Source organism: Corvus cornix, chromosome 2, assembly GCF_000738735.6.
Source record: "Corvus cornix cornix isolate S_Up_H32 chromosome 2, ASM73873v5, whole genome shotgun sequence".
Taxonomy (NCBI): domain Eukaryota; kingdom Metazoa; phylum Chordata; class Aves; order Passeriformes; family Corvidae; genus Corvus; species Corvus cornix.
Genome location: NC_046333.1, coordinates 146,764,448 through 146,789,623, shown reverse-complemented (window position 1 = coordinate 146,789,623; position 25,176 = coordinate 146,764,448). Strand labels below are relative to the sequence as shown.

The window sequence follows — 25,176 nt, the reverse complement described above, 5'->3', positions numbered from 1 at the left end:
ATCCACTAAACAACAACACACACATATGCAAAAATAGACTAAGGACTTTTGAATAAAACCAATAAATTCAATAGAAATGTAGCTGCAAGCTCTGCATGAGTTCAAATGTACAGAAGAACATGGTTGGAAAGGAGTCTGAGCCCATGCACAGCAGGTAGGCAGCAAGCCAGACACAGGGTGGTCCATAAGCTAGAGAAATGATGAATTGCTGTAAGCTCATATTAGAAGTTAAACTGAGATCAGCACAAACAGCTTTGCCAATTTTATGGTGAGATCATTTAGCAGGAGCACTGTGATTAGCTAGAGGCCTGCTTTTCCCAAGCTTTGCTGAGCTTATCTGGCTAAATCCCTGGAACAAGTCCAGCCTATCTGAAGAACTTTACTAGCTCAACATGTGGAGCAGAGACATTATATGCCAAAACATGTACACAATGACTCTTCCCGATGATGATATCAAAGATCATTAGGCCTAAAGCTACGAGGATGGAAAGGAACAGTAAAAAAATCTGTAATTTGTTAAATTTCTAGGTGGTAGTTTAGATTGGAGTACAGGCTTTGTCAGCAGAAAGGAGGAGACTGTAAATTTCAGATACTCAATGTACTCATCACCAGATATACCAGATCCAGGACACCCCTGTGCTGAGTTTTACACGATCTGTTACAAGTGGCAAGCCTGCACATGCAGTTTGGAGTCTACCAAAACAGACAATGTCAGAAAGAAGCATCCTCTTTCTTTGAAATCTAGGAAAACATCTGGTGATATTCCTATCCAGCTCCTCAGTCTCAGGGGTGATCAGGTGTGAAATGCTGTACTGTACCTGAATCTAAGAGATATGTAAAAGGACTTCAGAAGCCCACAGACTGAATGCCATCTAGAATGAAAATAATCCCTTAAAGCTGGCGCCAATCTGAGACGAATTCTTCAGGAGAGACTTTAACCTATCTCAGGATCATGCTAGAAATCAACATCAGCACTGCATTTCCAAGAGAGCATCTAATAAGACACGTAAAAACATGACTTGTTTTTACATATTATTAATTTTCTTAATGCTGTCATAAACTTCATGTAAGCTACAAGCCCAACCACAAGCAAACCAGCCTCCACTTTTTCTTTAAGAAAGGAAAGGAAAATCTGCTTTCAAGACAAGCCCATCTGGAGGGCAAGGTTTTGAGGCACACAGCAATCTGAGGGTCAATTAATCCCATTAGAGGTAGAAAACTAATATTTTCTTCTCTGTGGATGTAGAGATTATTCATTTCTTACACAACCAAGAGGATATCTGACCAGCTTTCCCCCCAGAAAAGGCAAGAATCTGCTAGACCAGGTTTCTCAGAGCACCATCCAGCCTGGCCTTGAGCAATTCCAGAGATGGGGCATCCAAAACTTCTCTGGGCAACTGCGTTAGTGCCTTACCACCCTCACAGTAATGCATTTCTCCCTAATATCTAACCTAAATTCTTCTGATTTAAAACTGTTCCCCCATGTCCTTTCACTATCTGCCCATGTAAAAAGTCTCTGTCCCTCTTTTTTATGAGCTGCTTTTATAAGTAATGGAAGGCCACAACGACTCCACTTGAAGATTTCTCTTTTCCAGGCTGAACAACCCAAACTCTTTCAGCTGGAGGGACATAGCTGGAGAGAGGAAGAGAAAGGGAGGAAATCAGTTTTGACTGGGACCTGGAGGCAGTAAGATATAATTACAAATAAAACTACAAAACAGAAGTTCCTTTTCTAATGTAGACCACAAAGCCACGTGGCTATGATACATGGATGCATCTTGTTCGCTTCTCATAGTCACTGCAAAGGATAAGTGACAGGCAGAACAGCATGAATAAACGTCCTGGTTTGAGACAAATTAAGGGAAATGCTCTGGGAGGAACATCCCCTCCAAAGAAGGCAGGTTTCAGCCACCCCTTCCCCCACCAGGTTTGGAAAGAAAATTCCTCAGAGGAAAGTGAAAAAGGAAAAAAAGCTATTTATTTAACAAACACAATTCACGCAGGCTTGGGAAAAGAATAATGCTAAATAATAGAACCTCTCACTGTGGAGAGAACCTGGGTAGATTTCAGAGTCCTTAGTGGCTGTGGCTTTCTCCTCTCCGGAGCTGGGGTTTCAGTGTGGGCCCCTCTGGGCTGAGGCGTAACGCCAATGTTCTGCTGTTGCCGATCAGTCCAGAAGAGAAGAAGAAGAAGAAGCCAAAGTCCCAGGGCTCCGTACTTTAGCTAATGAAGAAGAAACTAGGTAAAAAGCAAAAGGAATGAAACTCTCTTCCCTGCTGCAGAAGCAGAGCAGCCAGCGAGCTTATCTCTGTTTCTGAACACAGCGCTGAAGGATTTCCACCGGCTTCCCCCATCTCTTAAAGGTCTGCCTTAAAGCTACAGAAAAGGCACAGGTTTCATGTCTGGGCATAGAGCAGGCGATAGGGGATACACATCATAAAGTCACCCCAAGACACTAAAATATCAATGCCGTAAAAGAATATTTATGCTAACAAAAGTCAGATAATTTGCACAGCCAAATAAATTTGAGCTAGTCCATAAATAGATCCCCCTGGAAGTGAAATATATGAGCATTTTGGCTCCAAAAATATACTGGATCAAGTCACCAGCTCACTGTGCAGTGCTGTAGAAAATTTCAGGTTTGGTTATAAGCAGCAACCACACTTGTGAGACACTCAGTAGATCACTGGGATCTTTGGCACTGGTGAAATTATGTGTCAAAACCCACCCACTCTCCTCAGCTTTTCTGAGCAAGAGCTGCTTTCACAGCTGCTGGGTGCAAACCCTGGGTCCCTCTCTGCTGACAGTAGAGGGGATCATTGCACTGACCTCACAGGAGACTTGACAACTCTGCATAAAATGACTGATTTTAATGCAGCCAAAGGTAGAGAACATAAACTCTAGATTGGAAAACTAGGCATGGCTTTGTTATTTCAGCTCAGCTTTTAGCCTCTCTGTGTCTGCAGAGCAGGAGTGGTAACAATTCTTTTGCTACAAGGAACAAACTGAAGATTGTGAGCTGCCCAGACCATGGAGGAACATGCAGCCCCCAGGGAGATGGCAATGAATGAGGGCAAGGGAGATCCCAAGCGTTCCCCTATGAAGACATCAATATGGACAGGGAGAGGTAGGAAACCCAGAGATGCTACAAGGGCTAGAAGCCCAGGGCTTTGTTCGTGCTGTGCCTGTGAAGAACAAATTTCTATCCACTCACCCACAGAATAATCTGTATTCAGCTTTTAGCATATGAATTTTTCTGAATATGACTTTCAGATGTGTCTGGAAGAGTTCAAATATGGTGGAACACCACAGCTGAACACCTTCAAGACATCTACTTTAGAAAAAAAGGGTTTCTCAATTTTTTCACATTAAGGGGAACAATGATCTGGCAGATACCATATTCCTCAGGCTGGATATGCTTGTAGGTCCAGTTGAAGAGAGGTTTCACTCAGGATGGCACAGCCAGATGCAACCAGGTCCTCACCAATGGGTGTGATACCACCAACAGCATGAATTAAATAGGGCGTGATACCACCAATGACATCTATTAAATAGTTCACAGACCCAGAATGAAAACAGACACAGCTGAGGATTTTGTTCTGGTATGAAGGGCTGAAATACTCCTGGCATGTAATTTATCCCAAGCTGAAATCTGCTGGACACTTTCTCATCTCATGCACTAAAAATCCTCTTTACAGAAGTCTGGTACATCGGTTTTCTGCTGGTGCTCTTGCCAGGGAATGTAATGATTTCAATTACTGTGGATTAAACTTAGAAGGTGCAATTATTTTCCCCTCCACAAACACAACATGACAAAGTGGGGCTTGTGAAGGACAGAAGGGTTTTCACCAGCAGCAAGAGGAAATCCTGTTCCTTTTGAATGAAGTGTTAAGCCACAGCAGGATGTGCAATGTGTGGGATGTGCAAAAAGAAGAAGGAGAAATAAAAGGATTCTCTGGACAGATAAGGGAGGAAACTTTCTTTAAGGAGAGAAACTGGTGATGCTGAAGCAACATAACTGCAAGATTTGAAGGGTTAAACTGTCTGTTTACAGAGCCATCCAGTAGGAAACACAGCTGTATCAACAGGAAGCTGGAATCTGGAGTCAGAAATGCATTTTTAAAGTTGTCCTTTTCTTTCTCAAACCAACCAAGGAGATTAACAGTGGAGATTTAACACAAAAAAGAAAGAGCTCAAGTGTGCAAACTCTGCAGCAACAAAGGACAGAGAGGAGAGATGACAGCTTCCTGTGTGCTGGCACAGCACTTACCAGCAGTAGCATCCACTTTCCAGCCCACCATGAAGACATAAAGCCCTATTCAAGGCTTGAGGAAGTCTCACATGATGGGAATTTACTGATATGAGGATGACTGACAGGCCCTTAGGTCGAGCTGAGCCAGAAGCAGCCAAAGTGCTGTCTGCCAGGCCTCTGTGACTGTCCATCTCTCAACATACACCCCCACATTGTGCCTGGTGTCCAGGCCATTTTTCTCCTACCTCCCCTACTCTCCATGTTTGAATAGCCTTAAGAAGTTATCATTTCAATTTCCTATTTCTCAGTTCCTTTAGCCAAGCTCCCAGCCTCAGAGGAATGTCCAAGTCTCACTGGTTTCAATATGAATTCAGACACAAAGTAGAGAAAAACAAAGAGATGTTAGAACATTGGTGTGGATCTGTCTCAGGTTCCTGACCCTACACAGAGCTCCCATTAGCTTTCCAAGGAAGCAGTTGAATTCAGCATTATAATTGTGATACAAAAGGACTTTTCTTCCTCTACCTCCTCTCCCCCCACCCCCTTTTCTGATACAGTTCATCAGAACTCTATAAAAATGGCAGGAAGTGCATTTGCATTTTCATCAGAAGGTGAGTATAAAAACTGAATTTTGTTACACAGCACTTGGAGTATCCTTCCTACTCAGTCTCTTTTACAAGAGAAAACAAACCACAGACACACAAGCAAGCCAACCTGTTACAAAGAGACTGATGCAAAATGAGAAGGAACAACATTTTATTTTTCCAAATACACTCATTTTTTAAGTCAAGAACTAATAATTTCAAGTCCGCTACAAACTGCAATGTGGTTGAGAGGCTGACCTTTAGGGACCAGGGTCTCGCACCCCATGTTCACAGAGCCTACAACCATTAACACCCCAAATCAGAAGAGGAAAACAAATACTACCTGCTTGGTAGTAGCTATGAAGAGAGAATGCCTGGGTTTTACATTCACTCTGCTACATTTTAACCTTATTTTCAATCATTAAGAGGGACTTAAATCCATATCCTGTTCATATGTGGGTTTTTTGGTTTTGTTTTTTTTTTTTTTTTTCAGGTAATTACCCAACTCAGGGTAAATGTTGATCTATCATTTCATGCCATAGATTTTAATAGCACCAAATAATCCACATAGATTGCCAAAAAAAAAAAAAAAAAGAGCAAAACCTGTAGGGAATGTGCATAATTTACACTTTAATAGCATTAAAAGGAAATAAGATGATCACAAAATTTTATGAGATTTAAAAAATACCAAAAAGCACTGGGCAGAGGCAGAGGCTGAAAATCCAGGGGAACTGCCAGGAGGCAGCAAGTATGTTTATAATATTAAGATCATTTAGAATGACGACTATTCAAATATCTCAGAAAGATGTATTCAACATTCGTGAGAAGAGAATAAAAGAATGGTTATGTTCCAAAACGGTATTTCCTCAGCTCTGAACTGGGGTTCATGAGGAAGTTCCCATCAACAGATGTTCTGCAATTGTCTCTGCAGCTCTGGTTTAAGGGAAATCTCTTTTTAATAGTTTGGCTACTTGATAGCATTCTTTAAAGAAAACCTTGAATTCAGATTCAAAATTTTCACCTTGATGTTCTCTCCGATTTGTAAAGTTCCCTTACTTTGTCATGGGCAATTTCTCCACATTTAGTCCATGTTGGTCTGGATTTCCATAGAGCTCACATTTAAAATTCCACAGACCTGGCACATGAAAGTTCCTTCTCTTGGCTGCTAGCCCATGGCTAGGAAAATAATTCTTTCCTTTTCTGAAAATCAGCAGCATTTGGCTGAGAATATTTGGCGTGCAAGGCTTGGATAGAGCCAGTTAAGCCCTCGTGTCAGCTCACAGGGCCATTGCATTGTGACACAGTTCTGAATCCTACCCTGGAGCCCCATGCCAAGGTGAGGCCACCTGGGGCTGTGGGTGCCCAGGCCCTGAGGTCACTAACTGGGGTTCATCTGCCCTGGCAGCCCCACACTGTGGCCCTGGGAAGCAGTGAGTCCTCAGTGCTGACAGAACACCACGGGGTTCTCTCAGCCACGTTTTGGCTGCCCAGAGCAGCAGCTGAGCAGAGCATCAGGGATGAGAAGCCAGCAGGGAGAGAGAGCCAAAGGGAGCTTGGAGAGATCACCCAGATAAGTCTCCCATGTGAGGCTTGGCTGATGGGTTGATCCAAACAATTTTTCTAAGAGATGTTTTTAATTTTTTTAGTGAGAACTGCTGTGGAGGAGCAGCCAGCAGAGTGATGGCTACGGGCAGCATCTTGTCCCATGTACATGAAAGAGAAGGAAGGGGGGTTATGAGTCCCTGAACAGGGAGAACAGGCTGTTCCTGAAGATCTGGCCCGGAAAAAGCAAAAAGAGCAAATTTGTGCAGTGGGAATGAGGGGGCTTAGAAGAAGTCAGAGCCAGCTCTTGAGCCAGCCTGGGCTCTGCTCTCCAGACTTTAGTCCAGATATGCTTGAAGATCAGATCCTCTTTTAATACACAACAGAAAGCCCCAAAAAGCAGCTGTACCTTCCCTACCACCCCTAACAAAAGCTGACACATTGCAAATGGGGAAGAAAGAAAATAGAGAGAGGCCTTGACTTTTACAAGACTTTGGGGGCAAAACCATAGCTTTTGAATTAAATACAGTGGAAACTACAAGCACGGAAAAGAGAACACTTCCTGGCACAAATTCATTAACAAAAAAAAGAAAAGGAGTAAAATTATAAGTATAGAAAAAGAATGAATTTAGCCAGAGAATAAATCCCCTGAGTCCCAAGGTCAGTGGAAACAGAATTGAAATTCAGGGCTTTGGTAAAAAGAGATGCCAGAGAATGAACCTAAAAAACTGATGCAAAAAGAGATGCCAGAGAATGAACCTAAAAAACTGATGCAAGAATTAATTATGAAAGCTGGTATACTTAAAGGTATCAGCTCTCCAACTGGGAATGCACACGTGTCACTTGTACGAGCTAGAAGAGTGTGTCACATTCTGTTTCTAGGAGGGATTACTCATGGTGGAACGAAGCAACTTTCATGAGGGTGATATTATTAAGTAATTCTGTATTAATCTGGGGCCCCAGAGGTGAAGTGACTGTCCCAAAGGCAGACAGGATGTCTGTGGCAGAGCCAGAAATAGCACTTAGATTTCTTGTTCCTACACTGTAACCATACCATGATCCCTCCTCCTAAACACAGCTAATAAACCAAGTCATTGAGTTCTTACTGCATGCAAAAAAGAAATTGTTCCACTGAGCTGCCTCTCAGGTGCTCTCAGCTCAGCAAAGCCACTTTCTTAGCGTTTGAGGTTCAACCCTCACATGCACCTGATGCCTGCAAAAGGGTAGAACTCGTTCATCTCTCCAACACCTTCAAGTCCCACACATCCTTGGTGATCAGCAGTTTATAGCTTGATGGATCTGTGCAGTGATGAAGTGGGTCTTTCACACATGATTCCCTCTTGTTTGCAGGCAGCTGTGATACTGCTGGGGCCCAGGCTAAACCAAGCAGTCGACAAAATTCCCGTTTGTGATCCAGAGACCTGCTGACACTACGAATGGCAAAACACAGAACAAAATAAAGCAAAAAAAATACAACCTTGCTCAGGCCGGGGTATTGCTGCCACTTCCCCATCCCAAACAATGCCAGCCTGGAAAGTGGCAACATCTCAGCCGTTAAACAGTTAACGCTGCTGCTTCCACCCATGGAGGAGGACACCAGCTGTGTGGTTGGCCCCTCGGAGGATAAAGATGAATTGCTAATTGTGTGGTTACTGACATTTGGTCTCCCACACCCCCGACACGCGAGGGCAGTGTTGGTGCACAAATGGTGCTCCCCGGCAGCCCTGCACAGAACCCTGCTTCTCCCGAGCATCCCCCTGGGCCAAGGCTGCTCTGCAGACACCATTTGTACCAGAAAAACCACATTTGAGAAGCGTATGGGGAGGGGGAGGGAGGTGTTAAGCCAGGATATTTATATCCTCTCTCAGCTCCCACTGCAGAGGCAGTTTCTCTAAGGAAGTTTCTCCTGTATGTTAGAGGCTGAACAAGGAAACCAAGATCAACCCCTTTATAGTCATATAGTCACATGGGAATGAAACAAATTCAATTATTTAATAATTGCTCTATAAAATGTTACAGTTATCGAGGATGCAGAGGTTTTAAAGGAATCTCAACTTTGTTGCTGTAATATCCATTTACTTCTCTGATCAACACTCCAGCCTCCCAGATGATACTCAGGCAAGCATTTTAATATAGCTGGGACAGGGAGAAACAATGAAAAATATGGCACAAACATCTCCTCAAGTGCAAGTAGACTCTCTGTATGGAAAAACTGACACAAACAAAAAAAAAATACAAGGGGGGTGGGTATATACATATGTGTATTTTTTATATATATACACACATATGTAAAACACACAGAATTAAGCATATCACATATCATCTTAAAAAAGCTGAAGCATCTTATTTGAGCCTGAAACTAGGCATGTAATGCATTGTTCCACTACAAACCCCGGAGCTCACCCACACCCAGGCAGCTTTGGTGAGCCAGGAATTCACCAGCCTTCATGAGCAGGATCACACTGCTTCTGTGGGGAACCCCAGTGCACTGAGCAAAATTAGCACAGGTTTTGATGCAAAATCTGGACATACAAGTCAAGCAACCTTCAGAATTCCACTACCTATGACCCCTTTGTCAGGCTCAGAGACTGCTGCACTGTATGTTCATTTCATACAAACGTTCGAATACATGTAATTTTAAAAATGTACCCTTGGGACTCTACTAAAACAGTGAAAATTAATAATGAACAGTCTCCATAAATGAACTGCAGTGTTAAATAGCAGGGATGCCATTTTATATTTAACTACTAGGGTCAAATGTGGAAATAAAACTCAGAGAAAGGCACCAACTGAATTTGCCCTCATTCTCTTACATCAATGTTTATCAGCCCCCACACAGATGCTGTGGGTATGATCCAGCCCTGTAAGTCCAAGGTCCAGCAGGAAATATTGCCAGCAGTACTTATCAATAAATCACCTGCTGAATGGCTGAAATAGTTAATGGAACCTGGATATTTTCCTAATTATTTTTGTCCACCCTTTTTTTCCCCCCTCATTAAAATGTAACCAAAGAGTTTTATAGTGTAGTCCACTTGCAGATTCTTAGCACTGGCTGCAGTTTCTGTGGTTTGGTCCTTCCTTGCTAAATGGCTAAAACGACCCAGCTGTTACTCTAAACGCAGGGAACTGGTAGCCTGGGGGCAGCCAGGAGCATGTGCCAGCCAGTCAGAGGAGAACTTAATTCTCCCCGCATGGATTTCGACATCTTTGCCTGCCTCTCGGCCCAGATACAGAGAGTTCCCTCTGTCACAGCTGATATAAGTTGGTGATCATAAATGTGAGCTATAGCCTGCTTGGTCGTCACATACATCCAGGAATATACTGGTGAAAAAACCAGAAAGGAGGATCTGCAAGTCCAAAAACGTCAGATACAGAAGGACCTCATGTACTCACAGCTGTGAGAATGCCAAGGACACATCAGGCATGGCAGTGATAATGGCACAGGGGTGTAGAGCACAGCCAGGAGATGCTATAGGATAGTCATGGCACTTTCTAGGGAAGTTCCCAGTCTCCCTGCAGAGCCCTGGTATATTATTGTCCACCCAGTGCAAGAAGGCTGGTCCCTACATGGATAAAACAAGTCAGGAGTCATTGCACTGGGTGATTGGTGTGGTCCCCAAAAGGCGTCAAACTGTGTTTCAGCAAAGCCATGCTCCATTTTTTTCTCTATATTCTTCTTTTCACGGGTCAAGGATATATGTGTGGAGAAGAGGAAACTTCAGCAAGCGAAAAAACAACCCCCCACCCATCCTGCCATCAACTGTTACTCAAAAAGCTTCAGTAAGAAAGCAACAAAAAGAAAAGCAGGATGGTAGTCTGGAAAACTGGTAGAGCATAGAACAATTCAAAACTTTTAAGCCACTCAGAAATTAAAGTGTGAGTTGCATTTACAGATTCTAGAAAAGGGGAAGTGCAACACTTCACATGCAGCTATAAAATATTGCTACCTTCTAATGAAATTAGAAAAGAAATGTTTAATAACAATAGTCTGTGAGTCATTCAGAGCAATTTTGGTCAAAGCTATGAAGCCTGTGTGGGCTGCACTGTTCCTGGTGGCATTTAGCTGATTTTCTGTCAGGTATTGTACAGAACTACAAAGTAGGTTACTACTCCTGACTTTACTGTGTTCTTTTCCTTATAAACAGATACTGCAAAGGTGCAAGGGGTAATGGTTTTAAACTGAAGGAGGGCCAGTTTGGATTAGACATAAGGAAGATTTTTGCAAGGGAAAACCAGAAAAGTGGTGGATGCTCCATCCCTGAAAACACTGAAGGTCAGGTTGGATGGCTCTGAGCAGCCGGGTTGAGTTGAAGATGCCCCTGCTCGTTGCAAGAGGGCTGGACAGTATGACCTTCAAAAGTCTCTTCCAACCCAAACCATCCTATAATTCTATGACTACACATGATATTTACATGTTTCTGAATCTAATGTAAATACCAATGAGTCAAGCTACACAGCTGCATGCTAGAGATGTAATAATAAAACCAACCCATCGTTTCTACCTGGAAGTCTTTCACTGGAGATTACTTCAAAGTGTTTGGAAGGGAGAGGCCAAGTGTGCTTTAAGATTAGTAGGAGGAGTTTGTTTCAGCTCTAAGCAAAAGGTATAAAAGCAGCCAAAGCACTACAGGTGTTGTGTGTTCTATACATCTGAGTGTCAATGAAATGCTGGACCAAGGGATCTTTCTGTGCCCTCCCATTGCCAAGCATGAGGCATTTTATCTAGAAAATTCTGTGAATTTGCAAGACAAGCTGTTAGGATAAGGTCCTTTTGCAGCGCCGGAATCGCTCCATGACAGCAAAGACTTAACTGTGCAGATGTCCAGCAACATCAGGATCCAGGTGACTCATAGCTCTCTGTGGATGAGCCCACAATTATTTCTACAAATACATCTCAGGTTTCCTTTTGGGCTCATTGCACACCATCCTGGATTTTGTGAAATTTGGCTTTCCAACTTGCTCATCTCTTGTTTGCTTTATAGGTTAAGTGGAATGACAGACCCAGACTAATAAAACAAAAGAACAACGTGGGAGCTGTTGAGAAAGAGAAGAGGAACTGAGATGACCACACAGTCCTGGAATGCATTACCAACCCAAGTATTAGAAATTCATTACTCAAGTTGTGCTGCAAAGCTCAGCTTAAGTGCTATCTTCTTCCACAGCTGTTTCAGCCTACAGGCTCTCCTTTCCTTCCCCATCCACAAGAGTATTTACTTGTGGGCCAGAGTCAGTGGTTGGCACCCACAGAAGTAAAAATGCCTTTTTTCCCTTTTACTTTCCCACACCTAGCCCAGATGCAAGGATTACAAAGCCCAGCAGCAGCCTATGAGAAGATACAAGGGATTAAAAGGACTCCAGAAGCTTCACCCAGGATGCCAGAACACACATGAGGGTTCAGTACGGATGCAAAAAATAACAGAGCACCAGCAGAGGTACATCCTGAAGCTGGGAGACCACCAGGCTGCAAGAGAACCCATGATCCTCATCACAGCTAAGGAAACTCAGAGCAGCACTGAAGAATACCTGCACAGAGCTGCTAAAGCAGCAGTGAGAGCCCCTTGACCCTGCAACATATCCATAAAAATCAGATCTGCAATCTCCTGCCAACCTGCAGCAATGGGAAGCTGAAGACAACTCACCTCAGGATGCAGCAAACCCTGGGTGGCACAACACATGGAGAGGGAATGATGGGGAAATTGGGTGCTGGAAGACCAGTCCAAGAAACTGGGTCCAAATTCCTGATGGACATCAGAACACAGAAAGGAAACAAATGGATATATTTTCTTTGGGCCTATCACTGCCAAGTTAGCAGCTACCAGTCAGTGTTTCTACTCAACAGAAAGGGAAAATTGTGCTTTTAAGACAAGGACAATAAGAATGAGGATGCTTGAACTATATTAATAGAAAGCAAAGGGGGAAGCAAGAGGAACAAGTTCATCCAGGGTACCTATCCAAACCTCCTACTGACAAATCTGAAAGACTGAGGAAACCTCGCCCTGTTTTCTGGGCCACAACATGAGACACTGTCAAGTTCAATACACGAATGTATCTTCAGCTGAAGCTGTGGGTGTCCAGCTTTTGCCAGGCCACAGCTGCCAAGGTTCACATACACAACATTATTTCTTGGGTTTATAAACAGATTCAATTCCACTCATGCATGAGAGCCAGGGCTGTCCAGACAGGAATGCTCAAGACCCCTCTGGGACACTGAGACATCCAAAAAGAGCAGTTCTCAGTAAGCTGAGCCTTGGTAAGATGCTAAAGCAACTCTTAACATCCCAGCATGGGAGCCCAGAGCTTCTGAAGAAAGAAGAGAAATGTCCCATGCGGGAGTATGGAGGACTTCTGAAAATTTTGACCATAGCACCTGGGGAAGGCACGAGAAACTAAATGTGCATGACTCTTTGAAAGGACAGACACACAGAATCATCATATAAATCTCACACTTTTGCTAAAATCCATAGCTACCACTTATAACTAATGTCTTTTCCTGAAGGCAGGACAGCTGCAGTGTGGAATGGGGACAGGACCTGCCCCAGGGGACATAAACAGGCAGTGGCACAACTGTGAGGAGGGTGAGGAAGCCAATTCCTGTCCCCAACTCTGATGCTGGAAAAGAGATTGTTTCACACTACTAAAGCAAATTCAGGAGAAATTGGATGCAGACAAGAGAAATTTTGAAGAAAATGCATCAGGTCCTGCTTCTCTCAGCAGAAAGTAAGTGTGTGTGTGTGTGTGTGTGTGTGTGTGTGTGTACATAGGAAGCATCTTCATCAGAAACAGACTTGGGTGTGGGCCTCTGATCTGTGTGAAGAACATTCAGTGCTACCTTCAGGATGTTGCCTTAGCCATGATCTCATTCTGCAAGTGGATGTGTGAGGGGGGACTGCCAAATGAAAGATCAGCTTTGGGAAGGCCCTAAGCACGATGCAGCCATACCCATGGGAGCTGTGTCTGCCAGCTTCAAGCCTCAAGATGATAATTTTCATAGCTGAATCTTCAGCTGCTATAACCAGAGCAATTTTAATTGACATCTACAATTTATGGAAGTGTAGGGTAAGAGCCCTTCTACAGAGAAGTGTATCCAGTGTATCTCTGGTAACCAGATGTTGTCAAGCAAGAGGGAATGGTGGGAAGGTGTGAGGGACAAGGCACAGCAGCTTTGAACCTGTGCTGCCTGAGATTATCTGTGCCCCATTAGCCATGGTGCAAACCTTGAACCTTCTGTTAAGAAGCACTTAACAGGTAAACCTCAGATCACCCTCCCTGGAGAGGCATGGGATTTTTGCAGGCAGGAATAAAGATGTCACTTTTTCTTTTCTTTATGTTTTTGTTTTGCTTTGTTTAGGGTTTTTTTGTTTACGTTTGGTCAGAATGTATTTTTTCCTGGAAGACCCCAAAGAAATTTAATAATTTTTTCCTGCTAACAAATCAAAATATTTTAAAGATTAAATTCTTGGCTTTGTATCTGTACAGATAAATCTCATAAAAGAAGGAAAAACAACACATTGTGGTTCTTAACACAGCCTGAGGCAGCCCTGAGCCTGGGTCATTATCAGATACTATGTCATGAAATAGGTTCCCACAAAGGAGATGGTGCCAAATAAAACCATCTTTGGCCATCTCTCTCTTCCCTCCCATCGACCAAAGCCAAAACCTTTGTGTTTGTGTACCATGACTGCCATCACATCAAATAAATCAATACCTGCCTGCTAGTTGATGTGATGAAGAACAACTTGATTCTTTGCTTTTTCTCTATTTGAGAAGTCCGCACATTTGCATTCACCCTATTATTTTTTATTTTAGATTTTCAGTTCCACACATCACCCATTCTTCCACTTCAAATGTTTTAGAGAGCCTCAATGCTGTTCCTATTCTCTACTAATTTTCTACAAAGTGTGGAATAATTTTGTTAATCTTCACCCCGGTTTAGGACATTTTGTCCTTTCTGAACAAGTGGTCTCACACTTCTGAATCATCAGGACTAGAGACTGAAGATTCTGGCTCTGACTCCTCAATGTGCAACACTGAAAGGAGCCAATGTATCCACTTTTAAAGTCCTTTCTGCAAAAATGACTCAGGCACTGAGTAATCTCAGCCTGGTTGAAGGGACTTAGGCTCCCATGGTCTCTGTCCTTATATCTATGTTAAAAAAAAAGTATTTCAGGACATTTTTCAAAACTTATGCCTGAAATTCCAGCTATGCTCAGTTATTTTTTTCTTCACAAGCCCATCACCTGTGCAGTTTTGCCCTAATAAAAAGCCCCTATTGATAAAACTCTAAGAACTCAGTAACTGCTTGTAGTTTCAAACAGTGCTAGGGGATGCAGAACCTGAGAGCTGCCTTCAGAAATGCCCTGCCTGACCTTCCCATATCATCTCCTCTGCCTTTCTCCCTGGAACAATATTATATCTAACCCAGAGAGTCAACCCTCTTCTTTCCCAGTGGAACATCTTTTTCTGTCCATAGTTCTTCCTATACATGAAGAGTAATATGTCTCCAGGGAGCCCACAGGGCTTTGCAAAGTGTGTACAGTGACCTGCCTGGTGCTACCATTCCATGGATGTCACTGCAGAGTCGGAAAGGTCTTTATCACTGTTGTGATGATGCCAGCAAAGACAAAAACTATGGATGATGAGGTGGGGCAGTGTTGGAGCTTTACCAGGACTCATCTGTTCTGACTCTCATGACTTAACTAAAGTATCTCATAAGCAGGGTAGCCATGCCAGCTAAATGTTCACAATATACCACAATAATTGCAATATTCCTTGTTTCTTCGGACAACACCCTTAATCAGACCAAACTAAGCCTTCTCTGATCCCAAAAGTCCTTTAAGTACTACACAGGCTGATACTCCTTCCCAGATGCTCTCCCCAGCCCCTCTCACTGATCCATACTCTGCACTCTTTTCATCCCTATTTCCTCACTCCCTTACATATGACAAACCAGAACCTGCTTTTCACCAGCCTACCAACCCCCCATAACATCCCAGTTCAGGCATGGAAAGGGCCCACAGAAAGCCAGCTCGTTACTGGGGAGAAATTATCCCTACTCAATAGTTTCTAAGCACAACCTTCCAAGGTCCAGCCCCATGGGTGTGTTCAGGAGGTGACAGTGTCCCGGAATGCTCCAGAGAGCAGTTTCACCTGCTCTGTTCAATGGAAAGTCTGAGCTGAAACTGTTGAGACCCAGGAGACTTTTTAGGCTATTTTTTATACTGTTTTAACTCTTTTTAGATACTCTTTAGACCAAACATGCTTCTAGAAATATCTGGATTGCGTTCACTTGCCTACCCCCTCAGCAAACGCATGTGCCTGCATGCACTCACACATATTTTCATGCCACAGCAGGTTTTTTACAAAAATCTTTGATACCAAGGGAACCCAGGACAACCACTGTACAATTTACAAGGCTCACACAGATCTCCTCTAGTGACAGTGTTTGGGGGGTGGGGGGCAGCTCCCTTTGTTTAATTTTTTCTTGCTGAACAAAAATCAGCTGTGGTAAGAACCAGCTTCCCTCAGGAGCACAAGAGGTGAGGTTTGTTGTTTGCCAGTTTTGTGTTGTGTTTTATTTCCCAGAAGAGGCCTTGTTATCAATCTATCTCGTCATCCACGCAGGACTTATCCCTGTGCCATCTGCTGTCACACAGGTGTGCCTGCTGTGCCGCACCACGCGGTGCTTTCCTGGTTTAAAGTGTGGCTGTATCTCACAACACACGAGCCAGCCCCCGGTGCCGGCAGCTCTGCCACGCAAAATCCCCTGTGCAGAGCGGTTGATGTCACGCCGCTCCAAGCGGAGGGATGCTCAGACACAGCTTACACGTGTCTGCCTCAGGGAACACCTCACTTTAAGCTGGGCAGTCCAAACGGGTCCCTAACATCCCCTTCACTTCCAGGATCCCCACGGCTCCCTGAACCCCGAGTCCAGCGCTGGCTCCGGGGATGGGGGACAGGGGACCGCTCCCCCTCCGGGGATAGGCTCTGCTTCTCCCGTCGGACCCTCACCGCTTCCCACGGCTGCTCTCAATCCAACCCTCTCTCTCGGGAATTCTACCCAAGCTGCGGCCACGCACCGGGAAAAGCAAAGAAAAACTCCGGCACCTTCGGGAAAGAAGCGTCTTCCCCGGACAGGTTTTTCCAGAGAAGAGGGGGAGGAAAGCGGCTGCTGCTGCGTGGAGAGGCAGCTCCAGGAGACCGGGAGGGGGATGCAGCCCTCCTCCCTCTCCGGCCTCTGGGCAGCGGCGGGAGCGGCTCCACCTGCGGGAGCAGCCGGCGGCACCTCCCGGCCCCGCTCCTGGCACGGCCCCGCTCCCGGCACGGCCCCGCTCCCGGCACGGCTTCGCCCCCACCCCGCTCCGGTACCGGCACCGGGGCCGCCTCGGTTCCGGCACCCCTGGGCACCGCCGCGCTTTCCCCTCCTGCCCGATCCCCTCACAGCCTCAGCCGTGCTGCTTCAGGCAGCAGTGGGGGATCTCCTCATCCTTCTTTTGTCCCACGGTACAAATAATAACAATACAAAGAAAAAAACCTGTCAGTTTTCTGTGCTGATCCACCTGGATGCTGAGCAGAGCTCAACTCTAAGACACTTCTGCTTCCTTTCCTTTCCTTTCCTTTCCTTTCCTTTCCTTTCCTTTCCTTTCCTTTCCTTTCCTTTCCTTTCCTTTCCTTTCCTTTCCTTTCCTTTCCTTTCCTTTCCTTTCCTTTCCTTTCCTTTCCTTTCCTTTCCTTTCCTTTCCTTTCCTTTCCTTTCCTTTCCTTTCCTTTCCTTTCCTTTCCTTTCCTTTCCTTTCCTTTCCTTTCCTTTCCTTTCCTTTCCTTTCCTTTCCTTTCCCCCCAGCTCACCTTTCCTTTCCTGCTCTCACACCTCCCCAAAACTTTCCAGTGCCCACCTTCCCACACACATCGCACTCGGTTCTCCCAGCCCACCCTGCATTAAACCCAATTGTGTTTGCAGAAGACAGGTCTCCCCGGCAGTTTCCAAACTCACCTGCAAAATGCTGCTTGCTGCTACAATCCAGGGCAAAAGCCACCTCATCCCTGGAAGCCGGGATTAAATACATTTGATTGAACCCAGATTTAGAGCCGTTTTGAATAAAAACACCACTTTGGGGAATGCAGAGCAATCCTGAACTGGCAACCTAGCCTAGGCACTCTGCCTTTTTCTCTTGGCTCTTTGGGGATTTTATTAAAGACAGATCTGACGTCACGATGAAGGACAAGCCCTGCATTTTTCCTCTGGAGAAACTTTTCCTGCCTTCACTTCTTCATTTTTGTGTGTGGTGTTGTCCCACCTCCTGCATTTCAGTGCATTGCCGTGAGCCAAAGGGCTCTTAAAGGGAAAGCTGCAGCACCGGGGTCCAACATGCTGAGATTTTAGCACAGCTCAAAAAAGCTCAAAGCTCATCCCTCATGTTGCTCATGGCATTCAGACTCTTGAAATGTAGCTAGTACAGCAAGAAATGTTTGATCTGGCTGTACTGGTTACACTCAATGACATGACACGTATACAATTATTCACAGATGTTTGATTTATTTGATTTTTTAAAAGAGTGACTTCATCTGAAGGGCAAAAGGACATTTGTCCTGCAGGCACACCCTGTGGGAAGCAGTCTGCTGACTCCTTTGGGACTCCCCTCTTTACAGAGCAACCCTGGATCACATGGTCCCCTGCCATGCCACACATATCTTCCATGATTTAAGTGTTTAGGAGTGTGCAATACTCCTGGGCCCAGTCATACTTCTATCCTGTGCCAGCAGTGGGCATGACAAATGTTGTCCAGGTACACGGCAGTGAAAACCCCACCCTGAACTCAAACCCCACCCCAAACTCTCTGATCACCTGTATTCCTGCTAATGTATACCCTGATTTTAGCTGAGGCATCTATAATGTATTTTTCTCCTTTTACCTAGGCACAGGTATAGTATTTTCCCCAACTATTCTAAATCTGAATTTGAAAGGATTTAAAGTCTCTTTCATCCTTAAACTGAAGTAGAATATTATAAGGAAAATTAGTACTTGCAAAGGGAATGAAAATCCTGTTAAAGAGTTTCAGAGGTCTTAAACACAAGAAAGAGTTTATTCATGGGCTAAAATAACTGTCAAGGCAAATTTAAAAGTATGCAAAACTTTCAGCTTGATGTGACAAGCTGGGCAGTGATGGGTGGGTGAATCACTCTGATGGCCAAACTAGAACTAAGATGTTTCCTTAACTTCTGCTCAGCTTTGGTTGCCTCCTGGAATTCAGTTGTGCCAGGTTGGGTTGGGATGAGCCACTCTCAGCCCCCCACTCTAAGCAGCCATCCCACATCAGAAGGACATGGAGCTGAGTTGGAGTGAGTCCAGAGGAGGACACTAAGATGGTCAGAGGGATGGAGAATCTCTCCTGTGAGGAAGGGCTGAGAGAATTGGAGTTGTTCAACCTGGAGAAGAGAAGGCACCAAGAGGACCTGATAGAACCTTTCAGGGGCTTCAAGAGAGCAGGGGAGGGTCCTTTGGTCTTCATGTGGTCATTGGACAAGGAGGAATGGCTTTATGCTGAAAAAGGATAGATTTAGATTAGCTATTAAGAAGAAATTCTTGTGAGAATCGTGAGAGACTGGAACAAGTTGTCCTGAGAAATTGTGAATTCCTTGTCCCTGGAAGTGTTCAAGATGAGGGGCTCCGGTCTTATATGGGGCTCTGAGCAACCTGGTCTAGAGGAAGATGTCCTTGCCCACAGAAGGAGGGTTGGAACTAGCTGATCTTTAAAGTCCCTTCCTACCCAAACTATCCTATGATTCTATCCCAGCCCTCCTGGGGATCTGGTGCTGTGTGGGGTTTGCTCCCCAGACCTGGCACAGCTGAATGCTCAAGGCTGGGGCTGATGGGTGGGGTGGGGAGGGTGAGGAATCTGTGCTCCAGTAACTTCTGGTTGTTGGGGAAGATGAAACAGGAAAGCCTTATAAATATGATTGCCTGACAAAAGATTTTGGGAATATGAAAACTATAAGCGACATCGAAATGAAAGCCACCTTTTGAGATACCAAGTCTTAGTTACTGAACAACTGGAAAACAATGGTATGGCCAACTGAAGGTAATCCCCTCGTGATTGAACAATACCCTCTGCTTGCAGGCAGGTCCAAGGGTCAGAGCAGACCCTACTAGCTCAGCAGAAGGGGTCCAAAGAGTAGTTTTTAGAAGTTAAGATGTAACACTCTATGATAATATAACAATTCTTATAGGCTGTATGTAAATGCTATAGGATTTGTATCTTGTATTAGATTGGTCAGTGACAATTAGAATATTCAGTACAGAAGATGATTTATTGTATTGTAACCAGGACTTCACATACTACTTCTTCTTCTTCACTCTCATTCCTCTCTCTCTCTCTCTCTCTCTCTTTACTTACTCTCCTGCTCTCTTGGGCCTGCTCCGAGCTGAGTCCGGCAGCTCTAAGCAGTGCCCCTATACCCACGCCCTTTGCAATAAACCGCATGTTCCAAGATCTGACTTCAGAGATCTCTCGTCTATGCCCGGTCCAGACTGAGCCCCAGGCTCCTACACTGGTCACACACAACTTCTGGTCACAACTTCTATCCCTTCATGCTGTGTGACAAGACATGGGCAATTTAAAGGTTTTACACCAGCTGGACTAGGGGACTGTAAAAGCTCCTATTATTTGTGTGACAGTCTGGACAGACAGCTGCTCTGGGAGACGATTCAACTGGAATTAAATGCAAACCGAAGGAAGTTCCACACACTGTCTTCCTCCTCCAGCACCTTCAGCCCTACCACAGACCCTTCCCAGGACTCACAACCCTAAAGATCAGGCTCAGGATTGTGTTTTCTGTCAGGTTCCTCCAAGACTGTGTCTATTCTCCCTTATCTATATCCACCCCTTTTTCCTCACTTCCTCCTCTGTTTGTTCATTCCAGCTTTTTCTATTTCAATATTTCTCTCTCACCCTTCTGTCACCAGCACATCCTTCCTCGTACATTGTTGATATTCAGCCATAGGGATTCTCTTTCTCTGCTGAGTAACTTAGAATAAACCCTGCTCTCTTGGTGTCACCCAGGTGGTGATAATCTGTATGTGGATGCCACTGAGTGCCAGAATTTGGGTCCAAACCTCTAATACTTTGTGAAGTGAAAGGAGTATTTTGAAAGTGCCATTCCCCTGTCCTAGGCAAAATGGCCTTTAAATAAAAAAATTAAGCTAGTTGGGTTAGCCTAGGGTAAATGGCTCAGATGTAAATCTGATAGCTAGTATTTAATATTTCATACAAATTGTGATTGCTGGCCTGGAGATGAAGGAGCCATGATAGCAGGTCTAGCAAAAATAACTTTCCAAATGAAGGAAAAACAAGACTTCGAAGCTCCTGTGGTACCAGATGACAACATCAAGGGAAAGAGAATTTCAGAAATGACATAAAAATGGCATTGTGTTGGTTTGGGTCTTTTCCCAAGAAACATTCGGTTATCTCACTCTCTTTGATTATTTCCTTAGCATATTTCATTGCCTCAGTGAATTCCTTAGAAGATGCTGTGGTCAAGTGTGTCAGCAAGGATGAAGTCATGTAGATGTGGACATCTGGCTGTTTGAAGCTCCACAGCCCACCGCACTTGTGTTGCGAGAGTCTGTCCTGTGGCGATCATAAACCAGACACTCTGTCTTAGCTTGGACGAGACAGAGCTCAAGGACTGGGCCTGCAGCCTCAGGGCAGGGGTGCTGAGACATCCATCTGCCTGAGCAGCCTTTCTGATAGAGATCCCTGTGTGGATATGGCACACTGGTGCACTTTGAGGTGTGCCTGGGTGTAAGGTTATTTCACTAAATCCCAAATGACAGGGACATTTCAGCTCCTGTTGAACTGTTTGATAGGAGCAGCCCAAATCTGGTCTTCTGTGAGCTCTCAGGTCCCTCTAAGGATGACAATGCTAAAAGAGATCATTGCAATCCTGTATCACCCCGGCTTGATCCTGGGGAGCCTTGTACTGGCCCCAGTAAATGGAGGCTCTAAAGATGCTTCTCTGTCTAATTCAAAGACTTCAATTTAAGATCTTCAAATGATGGAAAAAACACTTCATGTTTTGATGAGTTCACTTACATTCACTATTAAACATTTGTGCCATATTTCAGTCTGAGTTTGCTGGTTTCATCTTTCTGCCAATGTCTGCTTGGCTGATGAGGATTCAGCCCCTTCTTCCAACATATAAATATGCAAAGGTTCCATAAATCACTGCTGGCTCTTCTCTTTAATACAAGAAGGAAGCCACATTGCTTTTAATTCTCTGTGTTGAATTGGATTTTTGGACCTTGAATTTAATAGTTTTATGATTTTTATCTCTTTACCTTTCCCTTTCTGTGGACATTATATCTGTGAATGCCACTATCTATCACTCTACAGCCATCCACGATGAAGAAGAAACAGGCAGCATGTCCCAGTTCAAGCTAGCTCTGATTCTGTCAGGCTAACACTTTAATATCACTTCTTCCTCAATACATCCCTTATGCCTCTCAAACACATAAACAGGTTTCTCAATTTGACTTCATTTTATAGTCTTCTTAGAACAAATAAACTGGGAAATAGATGGATTTATTTTATGTTGTTTGATGTGTCTGACACTTTTACGGAAGGCTGTAGCCAGCCAAAGAACACAGGGACTACTAAGAACAAAAAGAGAGCTCAGGGAGGATGGGTGCTATTTTCTCTTGCAAATGTGTGGCAGGAATAACTCCTTGACTGTAGCTGATTTCCTTTGTAAATAAGTGAGATCAGAGTCTGCCTACAAGTCCAAGAAAAAAAAAAAATTAACACCTTGGACTTTCCTGACTCATAAAAGGTAAAGGCTACATCATGAATCTGACTTTTAAATGAGCCAAACAAGTAGCTGTGTTAGTTTCCTATCAAGAAACTGCTTTTTCTTCTGCTTTTCTCCATGCCAGGGTGATGAAGGTGACAGCCCTTTTCATCAGCAGGAAGGCTGGGATTCAGGAAGAACATACTGGAATGGAAAGGGAGGTGCAGAAATCAAACTGCACCATCAATTATTGTTGTTATTGTCACTACTTAGGTGACAGGAAGGACAGTTACATCAGCCTTTGAAATATCAAAGAAGCTTTAGAAATGAGAGCATGAGAACTTCTGTTTTAGCTGACTGTCGATAACATCAAGCATCTGAACACTCAGCCAGCCCCACTTCAACACAGGTGAATATCTCATTTTCAGAGCTGCTGGCCTTTGCAGATGAGAACTGACACCTGAGTGAAAGAAGCTGCAATACTCTTTTGCTGTCTACAGAATCTTCCCAAAGAAGAAGATGGACAGGAATCACATTGTGGCTAGAGAGACAAAAGCTTCTTTGCTCCTGTTCAGCCTTGTGTCCCCCTGATACAGTGATGCAGAAGGTTCCAGGAGCTAAAGTGGTAAATCCAGCACTGAATTCCCTCAGTCCTTTAGAAAATGCCAGATGAAGGGGTTTGCCTTGGAATGTTACTCAGCCCAGGTTTCCATTACTGAGTGCATATGCACCATGTTGTGCAGCTTGAACTCCTCATGCCAGAGTATTTGTGAGGCTGATCACACACCCAGCTGACAAACAGAAAATCAACTGGTCCAGGTAAACCAGCCTGACTGTCGGCACTCCAGGACCAGCTGGTCATTTCTCCAAAGAGCTGGTGTAAATCAGCTCCACTGATTTAGGTGAGGTGGCAGCCAAGTCTGAAAAATGGAACATTCAATATTTAATTTATTCATGTAGACAAAACAATTTATTCCCACCATTTGAGTGAGACTTGCCTTTGAGGAGACATGACTGTAGTTTCATCTCCCATAAATAAAGTCAGGTTTATTAGGACAGGTCTTCAGCTGGTGTCAGTCTGTGTGACTCCCTTGATTTCAGCAGTACTAATCTGGCTGACAGCAGCTGAGCTGTTCCACTGTGAGCAAAACTGTACAGGCATCAATGACAGTAGCTAAGAAACAAGTCATTAAAATACTGGTTTTGGTAGTTTCCCATTTAAAAGATTGTAGAGCTTTATATCAGGTTGCAAATCTGTTATACTGGATTTTTAGTTACTGATGACAGTGACGTATTGTATTTTCTTCATTGCTCTCAAAAGCAATGGCCTCACTATTGTGTTCATCTATTCCTAAATTCTCATAATCTCCTGATGGACATTTATGTGGGCAAAACACATACTCTGATGGTTTTGAACTAGTACCAGGCATTTGTAACAACAACAGTACCCTGGCGTATCCAGTGTTTTTTCTGAGTAATTGTCTATCTTAATATCTGCACTCAACCCCCCACCAATTTCTTAATTAAAGCTTTCAAATAAAACTTTGAATAAAAATTAATAACAATAATTAAAAGAAAAAAAAATCAAACCAAGAAAAAAAAACACACCAAAAAAACCCCCATAAAAACAAAACCACAAAACCATCATAAAAGTAAGATACCAAGCTCCAAGAATAATTAATGACCAAAATGAACAGGCTATAAACAATGAGGAAACTGCCAGAAATTTGAACAAACTCTTAATAATTCCTTGCAGTAGAAAAGTAGTCTTCTGGAAATAAATATTTACATACTATTTACTAACCAATAAAAGAAGCTGGCTTAATAACACATATTGAGTCTGAGTCTCAGCTGGTTTAAGTGTGAAGTCCTTGGAGTTGCATTGATTTGTGGCATTCATGGGTGCAATGCATTATTCATAAATATTAATTCAACTATTTGAACAAATGCAGGAAGTGCAGGGGAGGAATTAATCTTTGGGCTTGCCTCTTGCACATGCTTTTCTTGATGCCCATTAAAAGAGAGGTATATATATTGGTTAACAAACTGTGAAAGGATGAAGAACCCAAGCAAATACTGCACACAGCCTGCTTGCTTTGGTTTGTCAGCTTCATATCATGGTATCCTGGACAAGTTATTTTTTTATGTGCTCCAAAAAATGATGTCACCCACTACAGATAATATCCACATGCTGGAAATTCTATTCTCTAGATCAGTGACCACAAAATTGCAAAATTATACATTAGTCTGGCCCTTTTTATTTCTACTAGTCCTGCAATATTCTGCAGTCTCTGGGATAGAATTTGCTACATGAGAGGGGAAATCTCCTCTGTTCTCCTGGAAATTCTAGTCTAGAGAAGACTAGACTCAGATTTGAACTTTTCAGTCACACACTGAGGCTTCCCAGAACTGTAGATATGTCTGTGAATTTTGAAGATTGGGTTAGATTACACATATATTTGTAGGGAAAAAAAACCTGACCAAACAAGCCCATGAATTGCCTTAAACGTACAAGAAGTAAATGAAGTCTATGAAACAGAACCATCTCCTGTCTGAGAAGTCCTTGATTTTTTTTTTTTTTTTGGAAAGCAGGTCTGCTCTTCTAGCCCAAGTGTTGTTTTAAAAATATTTTGTTAATAAATGCAGAGAAATCATACTTTTCTCTTATTCAAGAAAATAATAATGAAACTTTGTGGGATATTTAGAAAAGTTATGAATAAATTCCCAAGAGATCAAACCTGTTTGAAACATGAAATATTTGAGGACCAAATATTTTCCCTCCATGGCCCAAGTATCCAAATTCTGCATTCTAACTCTGGTAACATTTTATTCAAAGTTTCCTGTGGTATTTGGTTAGTAAACGTTTCCCTTTCAACAGAGCTGCTTTCAGTCTGTGTTTTCTGGGGAAATGGAGCTTATGCAATCACTTTGTACGTGTTCATGTCTGTCTGTCTGTGTGCCTTTGCAGTAATTTTTAAGCCTTTTGGGCAAAACCAAGCCAAATTTTGTGTATAA

The 25,176-nt window shown here is 43.6% G+C and overlaps 1 protein-coding gene across 2 annotated transcripts in view; it reads right to left on the bottom strand.

The window, feature by feature from the left end:
- The window catches only part of CCN4 (cellular communication network factor 4), a 34,953-nt gene extending 17,284 nt beyond the window's left edge, over positions 1–17,669 (bottom strand). The window contains exons 1-2 of one of the 2 annotated variants that reach the window (XM_019289020.3): positions 17,369–17,669; positions 12,018–12,116 (exon numbers count right to left, since the gene is read on the bottom strand). In XM_019289020.3, the coding sequence (XP_019144565.1) occupies positions 12,018–12,116; positions 17,369–17,416 (147 nt within the window). In that variant the 5' untranslated portion in view covers positions 17,417–17,669. The remainder of the gene's footprint in view (positions 1–12,017; positions 12,117–17,368) is intronic. The other variant, XM_010404742.3, reaches the window with a different exon arrangement.
- Positions 17,670–25,176: the final 7,507 nt, after the last annotated feature.